Below are 19551 nucleotides of genomic sequence, written 5' to 3'. Positions count from 1 at the left end.
TCGTACACAAGCCACTTCTGACTCTGAGAGGAGCCATGAGCCTTGGCACTGATTAGCTTGATAACCGATGCCGCATCACCTTGCAGCCACACTCTATCAACACCCAACCTTCTCGCGCACTTGTAGTCTAAACCTCGCAGCAGCAGCCTCAGCATCTTCTCTACCTCCCACGAGCCACCCATCCTTCGAACGGCAGCCCACAAGAGCCTCCCCTGCTGATCACGCGCAGCACCAAGACTCACATAGCTGCTAGCCAAATGGGCATCAAAATTCACTTTGATAACCTTTTGATACTTGGATGTAGTGTATTTTTGTAAAAAAAATGGGCTTTGGCTTGTTGGAAAAGCAACGATACTAGTAAATGTTTAAGATACAAAAGTTGAGGTGAAGTTTAGAATACAGTCGGCTTGTAGAGTATAGTTGGTTTCTTGATTTTCTGCTGTTTGTTTGGTGAATTTGGGGGTTAGGGTTTCTGAAAGATCTTTGAATTGAATTTCAATGGCGACCTTGGTGAGTTCGGCAGGAGCAATGCTGGCTATGCTGAGCGAGAATTCAATTGCTCTGAAGCTTCATGCTCTCTCCAATCTCAACGTTTACGCCCAATTCTTATGGCCAGAGATCTCCACTAGCATTCCTCTCATGTATTTCTCTTACTCCTTTTTTTCTTCCATTTTAATTCCTTGTTTATTAGGGTTCATTCTTTGCTTAAATATTCTAGGGTTCCCATTGTATCACTTGAAATTGTAATTTTTTATTATTATTTCAGAGAAAGTTTGTATGAAGATGAAGAATTCTCTCAGCGACCTCTGGCTGGATTAGTTGTCTCTAAGGTAAATCTTCAATCTTAACATAGTTTATTATGCATGTTCTGATGAAGAATTCTCTTTGTTAGTAGGGTATAGATCCATGTATGCTTCTCTATTTCATTCAATCCCCCAATTGGTAGAAACGCAATTGTATGTCTATTTCATTCAATCCTTCAATTGGTAGAAACACAATGATATGTTTATGCTGTCTATTTTCTGGTTATGTGTTCTGGTGAAATTTAGATTTTAACAAGTACTGTTTTTTTAAAAAAAACTTTTTTGTATGGAAAAAACCCAGTGATGTTCAGGCCTGAATCTCAATTATTTATGCTTGTACTACTCACTCTTGTTAATTTCCTTATTTATTTTCCAAAGTTACCCACATTTAATATTTTTTCTGATTCTCTTGTGATAATGTGCTAATGTTTGCTCTCTTTGCAGGTTTTCTATTTTTTGGGTGAACTGAATGATTCTTTGGCATATGCACTGGGAGCTGGGCCATTATTTGATGTTTCTGAGGATTCTGATTATGTTAGGACCCTTCTCGGTAATTATGCTTCTCTTATATGTAGTAATGATTCTTGGTGACTAATTGCTATCTTCAGTAAATCATAAAATGTTGTTGGATATTGCCGGAACTTGACTAGCCCTTGATTAAAGCTATTTTTTTTTTTTTTTTTCATTCTTTTAGACAAAGCCATTGATGAGTATGCTAGTCTTAGAAATAAAGCAGCAGAGTCAAAGGAAGAAGCTGTCAACATTGACCCCAGGCTAGAGGCAATTGTGGAGAGAATGTTGGAGAAGTATGAATTTTCCTTTTCGTGCATATTATACTCTATGCCTCTAGAGTATGCTGTTTCTTATTGAATGCACATTTTTATATTAGGTGCATTTTAGATGGAAGGTATCAGCAAGCTATGGGAATGGCAATTGAGTGCCGAAGATTAGATAAACTTGAGGAGGCAATAATGAGGAGTGATAATGCTCCTGGAAGTCTGTCATACTGCATTAATGTTTCCCATTCCTATGTTAGTCGTAGAGAATATCGGCAGGAGGTGAGAAATTTTTCATGCTTGTCATACAAAACTTGGACTTTAGCATATTAGATTGTGCTTTATTAACTTGTTATTGGTTTTCATTATATGCTCTGCATGGAATGGTGATTAGGATTGTCATAATGAGGCCAGTTAATACATCTTTCTTGCTCCATAGTCTGTTGCACCTTGCCTGCCTGTTTAATGGTTTGGAATTCTGGCTATTGAGAAGAATAGAGAAACAACTAGTTTTACAGAATCATGGCGCCCCTGCCTCTTGTGAAGAAATTAGGAAAGGTGTTATAGCTGCAAACTGTTGTGATTTCCATCTGTAAAGGGCTGTTTAATCTTAGGTTGTCTGGATTATAAATAATTAGAATTGTTGCCATGGGTCATAATCGTGACATTGGTAAATAGCTTTAGGTGAATGACATGTTGCAGAGTGCTTTTCTTTTTAATCACAATTTTTCTTCTTTTAAAAGTATTAGTAAGACCTATAGTTTTATAATTTTATATGATTGATTTGACAAAGTTTGAATGTGCATGTGTTTTTCTGTAATACAGTGCTACACTGCTGTAATAGACTAACATTAGGAAGGGCATTTTGGGAAATCTAGTACTTTTAGGTTAGTAGTCCTTGGCCTGAGTATAAATAGGGGATAGTATATGCAGTAGGGGAGATGTGAATTGTGAGGAAATATGTTGAGAGAATGGTAACCTTAAGTTACTTAGGAGAGTGATAACCTAAAGTTATCAAAGAGAGTAATAGCCTAAAGCTATTAATCTATCACTTTTTATCAAATTCTGCCATTATTAACCAAAATTCCAAGCTTTCATCTTATAATCCATATAATATACAGATCTGAAAATCAGTTTACAAATTGGTATCAGAGCAGTTCTGTTCTGGGAAGTCTGCTGATTTCCGTTTTTATTAAAAAAATAAATAAATTAAAAAATCAGCAATGGTCTTTGAGTCTGTCGAAAGAAGTGTAGCATAACAGATGCAAAAAGGGATCTGTGAAGAGTATGCATTCATTTCCAACAAGAGAGAACATGGAATTTCAGATTCTGAGGAAGAGCAAAACATTCGTCTAGAGCTTCAAATTCATGAGTTCAATGGAAGAAACTTGGATGATTGGATCTTTCAAATGGAAGATTTCTTTCATTTTTTTTCACTTAAGTGTAGAGGTGAAACTTAAGGCTGCCATAATAGGTCTTGATGGCAAAGCGCTGCAGTGGTTCGAATGTGAACTCCGATGGCAACCATTTCGTGACTGGCAAGAATTGAAGAACTGGCTGATTCGACATTCTGGGTTGTGGCTGCCAAATTTGAAGGAAAGGAATGAGAAATCTCAGGGAAGTATCTGAGAAGATGGAGGAAAAAGACCTTCAAGTAGAGCATTGGGGTTTTTCTCTAAGTTATGGCGGTTCATCCGGTGGTCTCTCTGGTGGGCCAGGAAGGGTCGCCGGAAAAGCTAATGGGATGGGTGCGAGAAGCATCAAGACCTTGAGGTACTGGGTTTTGAGGGAGATTTCAAAGGTGGGTTTACGGGTGGAGGTCAAGGTGAAAGGCAGGGAGATTTCGCTGGTGGTTATACCGGTGGAGGTGGTTTTGATGGTGGACCTGAAGGGGTTGAAGGGGGTGTTCGCAACAAATTTAGGGATTATGGACTGGGAAGTAGTCCTGGTAGTGCCGCAGGGAAATCAACCAGACTATTCGAGTGTGTTGGTGGCTGCGGCTCAGGTGGCGAGTTTGGTGGTGGACCTCGTGAAATTGGGGATGTTCTTGGTACTGTACGAGGGAGCAAGGATGGCAATTTTTGTGGCGGTTGGTTCGGAGGAATGTTCGAGAAGGGCGGTGCTGATTGCAGTGGTTCCGGTGGTGGTCCAGGAGTTTTAGCCGGAAAAGTTGAGAGTGATGGTTCAACCACCGCTAGTGGTGGCCTGAACAGAGAAGGCGAAGGCTTTGTGAAGGGCGGATCAGGAGCAAGTGGGTCTGGTGGTGGACCCGGAGGATATTCAAGTCAAAGTACCAGTTCACCCTTTTTGGCCGGTGAGAAAACTGTTGGTGGTTCGAGGTCTCTTGTTGGTGTTGGAACTGACAGTGGAGATCTTCAGGAGCGGCGGTTGCTTAGTGGTTTCATGAAGTTTGTAGAAAGAGAAGATTCTGGCAGAAGTTTGACTGAAGTCTTTGGCTTGTGGAGGAAGCCAATTCTGAAAAGTGCTAGTAAGGGTATTATTGTAATACACCTTGAAGATATTGCAAAGGCATTCAGCCAGGAGTACGTGCTTCAAACAAAACAGATGGCCAGCGCACCAAATATAGTGGAGCTGTTCTTTCCACTCTCAAAAGTCATTCTCCTCCTTCAAAAACTTTGAGAGATCATTGCTTTCGCCGCCGAGAATCGAGTGCTGATTATCCACCTTGAAAACAAGGTGGAAGTTTAGGAGGCCGGTAATGTAATAGACTAACATTAGGAAGGGCATTTTGGGATATCTAGTACTTTTAGGTTAGTAGTCCTTGGCCTTGGTATAAAATAGGGGATAGTTTATGCAGTAGGGGAGATGTGAATTGTGAGGAAATATGTTGAGAGAATGGTAACCTCAAGTTACTTAGGAGAGTGATAACCTGAAGTTATCAAAGAGAGTAATAGCCTAAAGCTATTAATCTATCACTTTTTATCAAATTCTGCCATTATTAACCAAAATTCCAAGTTTTCATCTTATAATCCATATAATATACAAATCTGAAAATCAGTCTATTACAACTGCCACATATAAACACATTCTTGTTCACCACTGCCCCTGTCCTTTTTGGGGGTGAGCTAGGGTGGGGAAGTGAACGCTGATTTTCTTTAGTATAAATGTTTCTTGTAGAATATAGATAATTGTACATTATTAATTTTTTATTCCAGGGGATGAAGAAATCTGTCGTTTCCCTGCTTTAAGATCCACATAAAAAGCAGAGTTGTTACAATTGCATGCATAACTAATGTGGCAAGCCTGTTTCTTGTTCTAGCATATCGGTCTTATTGTTATTTAACAGGTTTGTGTAGTGCTAAAAATAATTGCATAGAGAGAATTATTCGTACTCGTTAAAAACCAAATATTAGTAGCTGACACGTTTCGACTTTTGACACTATTCACAAACTCTACTTTGACTACCTTTTGTGATTTATAGATAAGAAAAACATAGGCATGTGAGATCTTGTTAGATTCCTTTCAATGTGTATTGGGTCCCTTATTTATTTATTTTTTTTTTTTTTAAAAAAACAGAGTTTTTCTTTAAAAGTTGCAGAAATTATTTACTCCCTCCGTACAATTTGATAGTTCCATATTGAATTTTATATTCAAACTTGTAAAGCTTTGACCAAAAATTCACATTAATATATATAAAAAATAGTCATGTGATATATCATTAGATTCGTCTCAATGTGTCTTCTCATAATATCAAATTTTTATAATATTTGTTGATATATAATTAAAGATAATGATGGTTAAAGGAGCATCTTAAATATCGTGCAAAGTTAAAACGGGACTAACATTATGAAACGGAGAGAATATTTTTTGTAACTTGACATGTGTCAATGGGCATACATTAGGCAAACCGATATCCCTACCTTTTAAGTAAGATAACTCTTATGAATAGTGTTTGGACAATTATAACCTTTAAATGTTTATTTACTTAATTACTCCCATTAATGTTAATTAGCTTTTTTTTAACTCTTAAGAATAATGTGCGGACATTTATATCCCTAAAAATTGTTTACATAATTTTTCTTATTAATGCTACTAACAACTAAAGTTGTGACGTAAGAACAAACCGAAAGAGCTTCCCGAATATTAGTTACGTATGGCGTGCATCGCACGCGTTAGCCACCCTAGTTAGAATATAAGTAGGACTATTAAAAGCATTCATTGATTGTATTATTAAATGTATTTATGATAACTTGAGTTAGAATCTAAAAAATACTCTCTTTGTCCTCGTATAATCTTGTTACTTATAATAGAAAATTTTCCTATTCAACCCATGTGAAGTGGACCCTCCAATAACTCTCTTCCTCTCACACTCTCACCCCACCCTACTAAATTCCTTAATATGCATGCCAAAGCCTAATTGGAAGATTTTTCAATGGACGGAGACACAGGGTAGTAATGAACCACAGTATTTCTAATTAGAATTCTCATGCTTCATGATTATTAGATATATTATGCATTTTTTCCTTTTACTATTATATTATGAAATCTGAGCCTGCATGGTTTTGCATTTACAACAGAGTTACAATGTTAGTTGTGGAATTATATTCTTTAGATATATCTTCCTTTGCTATGAGATGGGTTGTTTTTTTTAAATAGAATCTAAATATCTGCAGTGGTGTACCATGTTGTTGATTGGTATCTTATTTCCTTAGGTTTTGTGACATCCTGCATCTTTAATAAGTTTTTCACGGTTGGCATACGATTGGATACCTATTTTGTCTTTGTTAAATTTCACGATTAGCATCCTCTTCCAGACACTAGAAAATATTGCTTGCTGATTGATATCAGGAAATACCGCATGTTGGGGGAAAAAAGAGTGTGTGTGTGTGTTGGGGCCTTGGGGGGGGGGACCACATTTTTCTTATACTTTTATATGTTAACTTGTTTTGCCTTTTCAGGTGCTTCGTCTGCTTGTTAGAGTGTATCAGAAGTTGCCATCGCCAGATTATTTGAGCATCTGTCAGTGTCTTATGTTTTTGGATCAACCAGAAGTTGTTGCCGGCATTCTGGAAAAGCTTCTCCGTGCAGAGAATTTGGAAGATACTTTGCTTTCATTTCAAATAGCTTTTGATCTTGTTGAAAATGAGCATCAGGCTTTTCTGTTAAACGTGAGGGATCGTCTTTCAAGGCCAAAATTTTCTTCTCCAGAGGTGCCCATATCCAGGGAACCAGAGCCCTCTCAGACTGAAAATACAACTGCTTCTGAGGATGTGCAAATGGATGTAGGGACTCGCGTCTCAGAAACAGTTGTTGGTGAAATGGATCCTACTGAAGCTAGATATGCTGAAAGATTGACCAAAATTAGAGGGATATTGTCTGGAGAGACTTCCATCCAGCTGACTCTGCAGTTTCTATATAGTCACAACAAGTGCGACATTGCATTTTCTATACTGTTCAACAAATTTATGTATTTTCTTACTCAAGTTCTGCTTTAAATCTCTCTTTTTTTTCTTTTTTTTTGGGATTTAGGTCAGACCTCCTGATTCTCAAGACTATAAAGCAGTCTGTTGAGATGAGAAATAGTGTTTGTCACAGTGCAACCATATATGCGAATGCAATTATGCATGCTGGTACTACAGTGGATACCTTTCTAAGGGAGAATTTGGTAATATTTTCATCTTTACCCAGTAGGCAATGGCAATTAGGAGCAAAAATGGGAAAGTGTTGTACTCATAACTGTTTTTGACTTTATTTGTTAGGACTGGCTAAGCAGGGCCACTAACTGGGCCAAGTTCAGTGCAACTGCTGGATTGGGTGTTATTCACAGAGGCCACTTGCAACAGGGCCGGTCACTAATGGCGCCTTACTTGCCACAGGGTGGGGCTGGAGGTGGTGGCAGTCCATACTCTGAAGGTGGAGCACTGTATGCTCTTGGTTTGATCCATGCTAACCATGGGGAGGGTATCAAACAATTCCTTCGTGATAGCCTACGCAGTACTAATGTTGAGGTGTGGTGTTTTGTTCGATGAAAGTGTAATTGTCTTTCCGCTTAGTATAGTTTGATTAAATACACTACATTTGTGTTTAAATCTTGTCATTACAGGTCATACAACATGGTGCCTGCTTAGGGTTAGGATTAGCAGCTCTTGGAACAGCAGATGAAGATATATTTGAAGACATAAAAAATGTGCTTTATACAGATAGCGCTGTTGCTGGTGAAGCTGCCGGCATCAGCATGGGATTGCTTATGGTTGGTACAGCTAGTGAAAAGGCCGGGGAAATGCTTGCTTATGCACATGAAACCCAGCATGAGAAGATAATTAGGTAAAGCTAGATGTATTATCTGTTGTATTATTTGGTGATCCATCCCTTTTTTCTCATATGATTACGTGGCATATCCAGGGGACTGGCGTTAGGTATAGCTCTTACAGTTTATGGAAGAGAGGAGGAAGCTGACACACTTATTGAGCAAATGACTCGGGACCAAGATCCTATACTACGTTATGGTGGTATGTATGCATTGGCTTTGGCTTACAGTGGAACATCAAATAACAAGGCCATCCGGCAGCTGCTACACTTTGCAGTTTCGGATGTGAGTGACGATGTTAGGCGAACTGCAGTTTTGGCTCTTGGTTTTGTCTTGTATTCTGAACCAGAACAGGTTGGCTTTTACCTTTTCTCTTTATTCTTTGTTTTAGATAAGAAAAAATCTGCTAAAAAAAGGTATGACAATGGAGGATAAATACTACTGAGAAGAGCATTGTAAAGACATATATCAAGTCAGTCATGCTGATATTGGGTAACATCCCTATAGGATAGCACCAAAGGGCAGTAAGGGTGGACTATTTATACATATCCTAGCCCTCTGTACTCTTATGTCTAAATGTTCTATATGCAAAACATAAAGAATAACTTAGCAAGTTGGTCCTTTAAAGGTCCTTCCTTTTCTTACTATTCCCGAGAATAACAGAATTAATTTGCAAAGCTAAAAAATCCAGGATATATAGTATTATTTCTCAGTGCCATAATCTTTTTTTTTTTTGAAAACAGCTGCGGATAAAAATATTAATAAAGATCAATTTCCGCCAAAGGAAAAGGATCTAGGCAAACAAGTTCATTACAACCTCTAGAGTCCCACCTAGCCACATTGTGAGCTAGAGTATTACCCGCACGCTTTACATGAGAAATCGAGAAAGACATTGAGAAAGGACAAATATTATCAACAATTAATGAGAAAGGAGTAAAATTGCCAGCCTTCTTCTTGACCCCATTTACGACCTTTGAGGCATCACTCTCCAAGATGACCGAGGCATATCCCAATCTAGCAGCCAATTGAAGCCTATACTGGCATGCCGCAGCTTCAGCAACGTCAGGGGCCCATCCAGCACACCCCTTATGAATAGCAGCTACCAAAATTTTCCCTGCCTCATCTCTAATCACCACCCCAAACCTGTCGCAACCCCTATGTGAGCATCACAATTTATTTTCACCATCCCCGTGTAACTGTGTAAGGCCTAGCCCAAGAGGTAGCTGATGGCTGATTCGGTACACCCTGCCCCAAGAACACCTTCTTCGCATATTCTCCATACTCAACGACATATTTTAAAAGGTTGGACGCAACACTGACCGAGCAGACACTTGCATTATCAAATATAATCATGTTGCGGCACCACCAAGCAGCCCAAGCAAGTGTAACCATCTCTCTCAACTCCTTGCTGTTGACCTTCGAAACCACCCACAACAGCCTTTCACTGAAGCACGAAGAGGAGCTTGAGAAATCAGAGGGGGAAATTTACTAGCGTTCCAAATGCTGCTGGCTGCACTACACTCAAAAATGGCATGGATCACTGATTCATCCCCATTCCCATAAATTGAACAAGACTTATTTTCAACCATATGACGATAATGTAGCCTTTCCCGAACTGCAAGGAAACCTTTACACGCCCTCCATAGAAAATGTGCCTATTTCAGAGGTACCTTTAATCCCCATATTAGCTTCCACAATCATCATGAGGTTGGGTTTGCACCCTTGCAGGCCCCTGCTTACCCAGCCACTACCCCGAACGCACCGAGTACTCACCTTCTTTGACGGTCACCAATACATCACATCTTTCATAGTCCAATAGGATAAAGGGATCGATAAAATTAACGCTTTGTCTACGGCGTTAAAATTATCATGAATCACATCCTCACGCCATACCATTGCCTCCCTGCAACCCCTATTGCTATGGTTCAAAGGAGTCGACACACATACGGAAGAGTTTCCACGCAGCCACGCAGAGTCCCAAACCGAAATGTCACATCCATTCTTGACCCTCCATTTCAATCCATCATGGCACCCCACATACTCCTCCAAGTATAACTAGGATAGAAACCCTAACAAGCCTCCAACACGTCACAATTTGTAAAGTATTTTATTTTCAAAATAGAATGTAGGAGAGTACCTTGATTATGGTGGAGACGCCAACATTGTTTCGCCAATAAGGCTTGGTTGAAACATCGGAGATCGTGGAAACCCATACCACTAAGGTTTTTCGGTTTGCATAAGTCCTCCCATTTTTTCGACTGCAACTTTTTCTTCGATGCTGTAGACCCCCACCAAAAGCAAGCAAGATTAGAGTGAATTTCATCAATGATTTCTTCGGGTATCTTCAAAATGCTCATCATATACATCGGGATTTCCTGAGCTACCGCTTTTATCAAGACTTCTTTACCGGGCATTGACAATAACTTCTCCTACCCTGTAATTTTTTCTGGAGACGTTCCTTAAGGCCTGCAAAAATAGCTCTCTTCAATCTACCAATTATCGTCGGCAAACCAAGATATTTCTCATGTTTGTCCATTTCCCGAACCTCCAATGTGTCCACAATTTCTTTCCGACGATTGATGCAAACTTTTTTACTAAAAGCAACTTCAGTTTTGTTTACAATAATTTTCTGGCCAAAGCTCTCTCATACTTGCTAATAATATTAGCTATCACAGGCTCTACCAAAAATAATACTATCGTCTGCAAAGAATAAATGTGAAATCCGGGGAGCACCTCTACAAATCCTGGCACCATGAATAAGCCCTTCCCTAGCCGCCTTGTTGATCAAACACGAAAAAAGCGTCAGCACATGATAAAAATAAATATGGGGAAATCAGATCCCTAGTAGGAGTGGCTGACCTTGAAATGTCTGCCCATTTATTTTAAAAGCAAACTGAACACTTTGCAAGCAACTCATAATTCTACCGATCCACGCCAATGGAAATCCCATTCTATACATAACCTTCTTCAAAAAGACCCACTCCACCCTATCATAGGCCTTACACATATCTAGCTTCAATGCAATGCTACCATCCTTACCCTCCCGACCTCGCTTCATACCATGAAAAATTTCGAAAGCAACAAGAGCATTGTCTGATATTAGACGACCCACGAGAATAAAGAAAGGCACTCTGATTAAGGGAAATCACCTTATCCAAAATACCCTTCAATTTATTAGCCACCGTTTTCGAAACAATTTTATAAATCACATTACAACAACTAATAGGCATAAATTCCGAAAGTTGAGTTGGATCACACTTCGGAATAAGAACAATGCTAGTATTATTGACTTCCTATAAATTCACATCCCCCTTCCCCCATCCCTTCACGAAAGCTATGATATCAGCCAATATGCCAAATGTTTTGGAAAAAAAGTGCATGCATACCGTCCGAGTGCTTTGTTAGGGTGCATCTGGAAAAGAGCAGTTTGATCTCCTCTGCGATCGGCTCACAGTGCATTGTGTTCATATCATCGGAGACAACCCTTTCTATCCCCTCCGTAGCATCCTGGAACCGGTCGAAGAACTAGTAGCAAAAAGATTTGAGAAGTAAGCAGAAATCAAACCTCTCTTAGTCAACCCGTTGCTCAAACCATTCTCCGTTTTCATCAAAAAGGCCCTTTATTCTATTATGAGCTTTCCTCTGACTCGCCTTGTGATGAAAATATTTTGTGTTTTTATCCCCATCCCGAAGCTCATTTGCCCTTGCTCTCACATACCTGTACGACTCCTCCAATCTATATAATGCTTCAAGATCCACGGATAAGAATTACACTCCTCCAACTTCGTCGCATCCATCACGCTACCTTTCAGCTCACGCATTTTTTCCGCCCCCTCCTTAATTCATTTTTTCACAGCCGAAAGTAATGGCTGTCCATGATGCCAAGTTCTCACCACAGACCGCCACCCTTCTCGCCATGCCAAGACCAGGAGTGTCACCCCACCCTTTAGCCACCACCGCCCCACATTCTTCGCGGGAAAGCCATAACGATTCGAACTCGAAAGCCGATCCCCCACTGTGTATATCCCTTCTCTTCTCGGTGGACAATAAAATTTGAGCATGGTCAGAGTTGGATTTAAAAATAGGCATATTATGCGGTTCGAAATCCGGGAAAAGATTGCACCAAGCCTCATCAGCATCAAATATGTCTAATCTTTCCCTAACATATGTATCAATAGTATTCCCCCTTTCTCATGTAAACACACTGCCCTTGAAGCCCAAATCTTTGAGAGCACAATTATCCATAGCCTCCCTAAAAGCATCCATAAGTCTATCACTTCTCGAAACCTCTCCTTCTTTCTCATTTAAACTCATAATTTCATTGAAGTCACCAAACATGATGCAAGACAAGTTACAATCAGGTTTAAGAGAAGACATAAGGGACCAAGTCAAATGTTTATTTGTTTGCTCCGGCAACCATAGATACCAGTAGCCCTCCAAGTTGCACAAATATTACTATCAAGGACATCAATAGCAAAATGATGCACAGAAAAAGAGACAACATTCACCTTCACATCCTTCCACCACATACCCATTTCCCCTGATTTCCCAATACTACTAATACAAACACCATCAATATAGCCATATTTATTTTTAACTTTATTCAAACGTTTATCATCAATCATCGTTTCCATAATAAACACAATATTTGGCCTATCCTTCCATGGAGGGCCTTAAATGTCCACGGGTTGCCAATCCCGTGACAATTCCAGCTTAAAATCTTCATTGCTTTTCGAGGGCTTGGGCATCCCCAAGACCCTCTACTTTAGAAGCAGGAACAATAGAAGAATCACTATTCACACATATTTTCGGCTTCTCAGAATAGTTGGCAAGAACACTTTGAAAGTCATCAAGCACAACCTCGACATTCCTCATCCTGGCTAACCCAAGACCCTCTCCACCTTCGATCATATCCATATCAGCAACATTGTCCCTTCGCACAATCTTTCGAACTCTTTGGGACCGGATAAAACATTAGCCACAGTCTCCTTAGAATCATCTCCCTTTTCAATATTCTAACACTCCCTAACAGCACCAAGAACAGAACTGTAACATCAGAGTTGTTGTTCTCACCCCCTGCACCGCAAGAGGCCGCAAGACCATTTTATCACCACCCTCATCAGCAAAACCCATCAAAGAAATAGCACGAGGATTTGGCGTAATAGCAGTGTCTACACTTGGTGATGGGAATAGGAGTTTTCTCGCAGCTCCAAGAAGCCCAAGCCGAATTGTAGAAGGGTCATTGATTCATTGTAATCTGATCTTTGCGCTCTCCCTCTTTTTGACAAGCTCTCCACCCATTTTTTCTCCTTCTCTCGCTCAATAGCCGGCACTTTCGAGCAATGAGGGGAAGCAGACAAAAATGGACCATATTGAAACACAATGGGCGATTCAACATCACAATTATCCTTCTCCTCACAATCTTTATTGTTGCGTCCAATTCGACCACAATAATAGCAAAAGTCACCAAGTCGTTCATGCTTAAAGCCAACCCACTTGGTGTGTCCCGAATCTACAACAATCTTCATACCCCTACGGAGGGCTTTATTGATGTTCACCATTACTTTAACCCTCATATACTCCTCCCAACCAAGAGGGTCCGATTCATCCACTTCCAGGCATTCACCAATACAATCACCCACCTCCCTTGCAAATCAGTGGAGCGTCTACCAAATGGAACATTAAGAATCCTAATCTAGAAAGGGCAACAGTCAAAAGATATGTCCGAAGGTTGTTCGTGGGTTTAATCATCGAAACCCCAAGGCCTCTCATCCATTACCTTCTTCCTATCCTCAGCATTGAAAATTTGAAACACAAATAAGTTTGTGTCAACAGAACGAATTGCGACTTTGTCGTCAATACGCCATAGGTTTTTCAGTACTCACTTCATAGCCTCCACATTGAAAGCTTTCTTGGTGAGAAGTTTCCCCACCAAAAGACAAAGCAATTCTTTGGTTTGGTTCCTCCTCATCCTCCATTGCACTCGATCCACCAAGCACAAAGTTTTCCTCATCAGTCAGTTTCAAATTTTCCCACGCTTTCACCAGTTGATCATTCATCTCACACCGGGCACTTAATTGTAGAATTGTTAATTAATTTGTGATGAATTAACTAGAGAATTGCAATCAAAAAATTGGGAAAAGATACACGGAACCCTAGCAGAGAAAAACTTTTCTAACCCTACTCAAGGGACTTTTAAGTTTTTTCAAGATTATGCTACTTTGTCTCCACACCTTAATCTTATAGTCTGCTTTACCCTTTTTTTTATTTTTAATAAATCTAAATTTCTGTTCTTTTTTACCTATTCTAAATCCTTAATAATCAAATGCTGTACATGCTTGACCTAGTGTAAAATTTTTTTTTTTTTGCTACAATATTTTTGATGGTTCATATTAATGAATAGGTAGTCTTGAATATCTTGGGGATTGAAGTGTAGTATAATATAAACCTGCAGTTTTAAGCAATTTGATGATTTATGGTCTGTACTGGTAGCTGTTGTTTTCTGTTAAAATTTACACTTGAGTGGTTTTATCTTGACAGACACCGCGTATTGTGTCTCTGCTGTCTGAGTCCTATAATCCACATGTTCGATACGGTGCAGCCTTGGCAGTTGGCATTTCTTGTGCCGGCACTGGTCTTAGCGAGGCCATATCTTTATTAGAGCCCTTGACATCAGATGTCGTTGATTTTGTCCGGCAAGGTGCCCTGATTGCTATGGCCATGGTTATGGTTCAGATTACTGAGGCTATGGATTCCCGTGTTGGAACATTTAGGTAATAATTGTATCTATCAGATCCTTTTTTGTCCTTTTCTCATAGTTTCATGTCCGTTATCATATAGTATTTTTGTAGGCGACAATTGGAGAAGATAATTCTTGACAAGCATGAAGATACCATGAGCAAGATGGGAGCTATTTTGGCATCTGGGATTCTTGATGCGGGTGGAAGGAATGTGACAATTAGGCTGCTGTCTAAGTCAAAACATGATAAAATTACTGCGGTGGTTGGTCTGACTGTTTTTAGCCAGTTTTGGTACTGGTATCCTCTCATATATTTCATAAGCTTGTCATTCTCCCCTACAGCTTTTGTTGGGTTGAACTATGACTTGAAAGTTCCAAAGTTTGAGTTTTTGTCTCACGCAAAACCCTCCTTGTTTGGGTATCCAAAGCCAACATCTGAACCCACCACTACATCGGCAGTGAAACTTCCCACTGCTGTATTATCAACGTCAGCAAAGGCCAAAGCTAGAGCGAAAAAGGAGACAGAGCTGAAAGAGAAGTCTGTTGGTTCAGAGCCCTCAGCTTCTACATCTGCCACTGGAAAAGGAAAGTCGTCTACAGAGGAGGGAGACTCTATGCTGGTATGTCATTCATGCTCCACACTTCATTAGTGTTTATATTTCCAGGTTACTGGATCATCTGACGTGGTTTATTTCCTTGCAATTGGCAGGTTGATATTCTGCCGGACAAAAAGGTTGAGCCAGAAACTTCTTTTGAAACCTTAACTAATCCTGCTAGGGTAGTTCCTGCTCAAGAGAAATTCATCAAGTTTTTGGAGGGAAGCAGATATATGCCTGTGAACTTGGCTGCCTCTGGTTTTGTCCTTCTGAAAGATTTGCGTCCTGAGGAGCCAGAGGTATTGTCTCTTACAGATGCACCTGCTTCTGCAGCAACGAATGCTGCTGCTGGGTCCACTGCACCAGTGCAACAGGGAACTGTGGCTGCCATGGCTGTTGATGAGGAACCTCAACCCCCACAGCCTTTTGAGTACACATCATAATTTCTATGTTCAAGTGTGACATGGTTCATGTGGTATTGTACCTTGTTATTCTGACGATGAATGACAATGTATATTGTGCCCTGAGTTTGGTGCAGAAGTTCACGAACTGAGTTGCTTTGGTAGTGGCAGTGTTTTCCCACTGTCGATATTGCTTTTGTGCTTACAATACTGTCAAAAGATGTGAACTGAGTGAGGATTTTCTATGGTTTACTGGAAAAATGTCCTTTTCCCTAGTTTATTCCTCAACTGCATTCAAGATGCCCGTGATAGGGGCAACAGAGCCCCTGCAAAATACTCTTACATAAGCCCTCCTCCCAGGCACTTTGTGCAACTCTTTTCCTATTAAAATGCCACTCTTTGGGGTTGCCCAGCTTTAAATATCTGGTATGAGTGCATGATTTGTTTTCTATATTTGTACTTTCTGATTCTGGTATTTCACATGCCATGTTTTAGAAATCTGAAACTTCATGGATGTCATGTTTATATGATTTAATCAATCGGTGTATGATTGCACATCATTTTGATTTGGTCGCAACTTATTCTTTCGTATAAAGTCCTCTGCAGATCTCATTGTAGTGATGTTTTTCCTTGGCAACATTATTTTGCTGTTGTGTTAGAATAAGGTACTTGAGCTAGGTGTAGTATCAAATTTTTATTTCATTTTATTTTATTTTTTTCGATGGGAGGTGTAGTATCAAACTTAATACATTTTTGGTAATCCCCCCTTCCCATAATATAGTTCCTATTATGTTTTTTTCACGATATATAAAAAATGGTAAGAGAAGTGGAAGAAGTACATTAAATGTGGAAAAAAAACTAGACAAAAGTTAGACAAAATTACAAGGCAAGTGGATAATTTCAGGGGGAAAAAAGTGAAAAGTACAATTATTATGGACAAAAAGTTAGAGAGAGAAGTGGAAAAAAATATAATGCAAGTGGATAAGTTAGGAGAAAATTAGGAAGTTCAATGAATAAAGTTAAAAAAATGAGAGTATAATGGTCTTTACATACTATCCAAAAATAGAAACAGAAACAACATTTTGGGTCTCCAAAAAAGAAAAGCGGAACTATATTGTGCGACGGAGGAAGTATAATAATCAACAGGAGTAATAGGAGTTTCATAGTATCATACAAACACACTATTTATTTTAGGAAATTATGTAAAAACCTCCTTATAAATCTGTTTTTTTTTTCTTAAAAAAAACCTCCTTATTAGTATTTTTTTTGTGTGAAGTCACACAATATTTAAATGGGGTTTGATCCTATTTTCCAGCGTTGACTACCCCAATCCACCCATGAAATCGCCACCCTCCACAGCCCTACCCACAAAACCACCCTTTCACGGCGTTAACTATCCTAAGCCCACCCCTTTCATGGCGTTGACCACCCTAAACCCTCATCTACAGCCCAGCCACCCCTCTCCCTTCCACTGTCGGCGCCGGCATCCTAATTCTTACCCCGAGACCTCACCCCTCCCTTTCCCCACCCCGATTACCCATGAATAGGGTTGATTTTGTGGGTGGGGCTAGGGAGGGGGGCATTTTGTGGGTGGGGTTGATTTTGTGGGAGGGGCTAAGGAGGGGTTGATTTTGTGGGTGGGGCTAGGGAGGGGGGCATTTTGTGGGTGGGGTTGGGGTGGTCAACGCTAAAAAATAGGGTCAAAACTCATTTGAATAAGGTATGACTTTGTAAAAAAAGAAATTGAATAAGGTATTTCTTCGCAAAAAAAAAAATTTATAAGGAGGTTTTTTTAAAAAAAAAATGTTTTTATAAGGTGAATTTTTGCAAAAGTTTCCTTTATATTAAGATTAGTAAGATTTGGAGATTGCCAAATATTTTAATGAATCAACTGCAGAGCATTAACAAAAGTCTGAATTGGAGATTGACTGTGACACAATTAACCATCTATTCCTGTACATTTCTATTCAGTTACCTACATCTTCACAACATGTGTCTCTAAGCAAAGGAGGATCGACAGGAGAGGGCAAGGAGGGGATAAAAACAGATGGTGGAGCTGTATTTACCGTCCAATTTTAAAGGGATGATGTTTACTGAGTAGGGTAAAAATATCGATCCCTTCTCTTAGTTCTCTCCCTTTTTGTCCTTGCACAACGTCTTGTTTTTTTTTCTGAAAGACACAATCAAGGGAACTTATTTAGGTCAATTTTATTTTGGTTTAGGACTTATTCAAAGTGTTATAATACCACTCATTTCTCATGATACAAAATATATTCAAATGACTTGTAAAAAATGATACAAAAAATATTTAACTTGTGTTCGATTGTAATTAATTAGGAACATTTTTTTTCCCTTAAATGTATGTTATTCCCTCTGATCTTTTTGTTCTTCCTGTTTTTTGATTTGGAAGTTTCAAAAAGTTTTTCCCCTTTACTCCATAGAATATTTCTATGCTTGGTAAAAAATTTCAACCCATTTCCTTTATTAATTTGGTGAATGTGCCAAATTTTATAACCTTATTTTATACAACTATTTAAACAATTTTCAGATAATTGGATTTTCCGATGATTTTAATTTTTTTAGGGTTTTTTTAAGCTATGCCCCCGTGGTTATTGAGTTTTTAAGGTGTGCCCATGCTTTTTCAAAATTACAAGATGTACCCTCCAACTTAGATGTTTATTCAACAATACCCTATAACGTTAATCCAACTATAATATTCAGAGCTTCAATCAGTTCAGTTCAGTTCACTTCAACTCAGTTCAGTAAATCAGAACAGGCCCTAAGTTAACTATAATGTTACAATAGTAGGGAAAAAAATTAAAGATTGTAAGAGATGTCTCTGATAATTTTGATTTTTTGTGTATTATAGTTTTTGGTAGAATATCTATATAATTATTGTAAAAATCACTGTAGTAGTGTATACATATAACTCTATTATTAAGACATATGATAATGAAATTTCATTATAAAGATTTAATTTTATTCAATTAGATTAATTTTAGTAATGCAACACTCTTGGTAGTATACATATATTTCATTTAACTATTTAAAAACTTATAAAGTCATATCTTTTACTATTACTCCCACCGTCTTTATTTTAACCCTATAGTTTTGGGTTTACTTTATTAATTTTTCATTGTATAAAGTTGATACGGAGTAAAAGAATAATGGTGGTCTAAGTTATTGTTTGTGAAAGAAAAATAGTGATTCTATAACTATATATTTATAGTGGAACAACGTGTTTTCGTTATACAAACGAATCATAGGTAAAAAAAATACAAACAGGATTATGATTTTATTCTAATATCTATCATACTTATAATTTTCATATAACTAATATTAGTAAATTAAGATCGCATTATAAGTTGCATAAAAATAAAACAAATTATCCGTTTTCTAACAAGCAAATAATAAAAAAATTATAGGGTTATTAAGAAAATAATCTTTTCCATGAGATTTATGTATAAAAAACCGTGCATGGCACGTTACTCCTATGAGAAGAACAAAACAAATCAAAGGGAGTAATTAAGATCCTTGTCATTGTACATTATGTTTTAACCATCCTATCTAATTTTCCTTACTCCGTGTAATATAGTAATGAAAATTAACAATCAACTAGCCTGTTGGTGTGGATGTTTAATTAGTTTAATTGGTTAAGTCTTGAAGGATGGTATTCATGACCTATAATCAAAATCCATCTACATCATTTGTTAGACTCTTTTTACACACACAGACAAAATAAAAATAAAAAGATAAAAAAAAAATAGCTCTTTGGCTATACTGTAAATTAGAAAGAAAAAAATTCAAGGAAAGTATGACATGTAACGCTATTGGTTTGAGTTGTTAATAGACTAGGTATAGGTTGGGCCGTTGGGCTCGACAAGCATTTTCATGCATTTGCCAAAAGGTCTTTATACAAATATTATAGCGAATTGAAGAGGTTTAGAAAATTGATTGGATGTCAAAAA

The 19551-nt window shown here is 38.5% G+C and overlaps 1 protein-coding gene across 1 annotated transcript; it reads left to right on the top strand.

Moving 5' to 3' along the window:
- On the top strand, positions 1 to 16152 carry LOC110716286 (26S proteasome non-ATPase regulatory subunit 1 homolog A-like). Its single transcript, XM_021894896.1, has 13 exons — positions 1 to 641; positions 767 to 830; positions 1248 to 1353; positions 1498 to 1609; positions 1693 to 1861; positions 6499 to 6968; positions 7070 to 7205; positions 7300 to 7548; positions 7644 to 7864; positions 7943 to 8201; positions 14388 to 14620; positions 14699 to 15206; positions 15296 to 16152. The coding sequence occupies exons 1-13, from the start codon at positions 499 to 501 to the stop codon at positions 15623 to 15625; spliced, it is 3000 nt and encodes a 999-aa protein (XP_021750588.1). The 5' UTR covers positions 1 to 498; the 3' UTR covers positions 15626 to 16152.
- The last annotated feature ends 3399 nt before the right edge of the window (positions 16153 to 19551 follow it).

The sequence above is a fragment of the Chenopodium quinoa genome, unplaced genomic scaffold, assembly GCF_001683475.1.
Source record: "Chenopodium quinoa cultivar QQ74 unplaced genomic scaffold, ASM168347v1, whole genome shotgun sequence".
Lineage (NCBI taxonomy): Eukaryota > Viridiplantae > Streptophyta > Magnoliopsida > Caryophyllales > Amaranthaceae > Chenopodium > Chenopodium quinoa.
This window is presented reverse-complemented; position numbering and strand designations above follow the sequence as displayed.

Excerpts from the sequence above, each read along its gene's own strand:
- LOC110716286 (XM_021894896.1), top strand. The coding sequence starts at position 499 with ATGGCGACCTTGGTGAGTTCGGCAGGAGCAATGCTGGCTATGCTGAGC. Across the intron at positions 7,206-7,299 it reads CCTTTCTAAGGGAGAATTTG|GACTGGCTAAGCAGGGCCAC; the intron begins GTAATATTTTCA and ends TTTATTTGTTAG. Across the intron at positions 7,549-7,643 it reads TACGCAGTACTAATGTTGAG|GTCATACAACATGGTGCCTG; the intron begins GTGTGGTGTTTT and ends TTGTCATTACAG.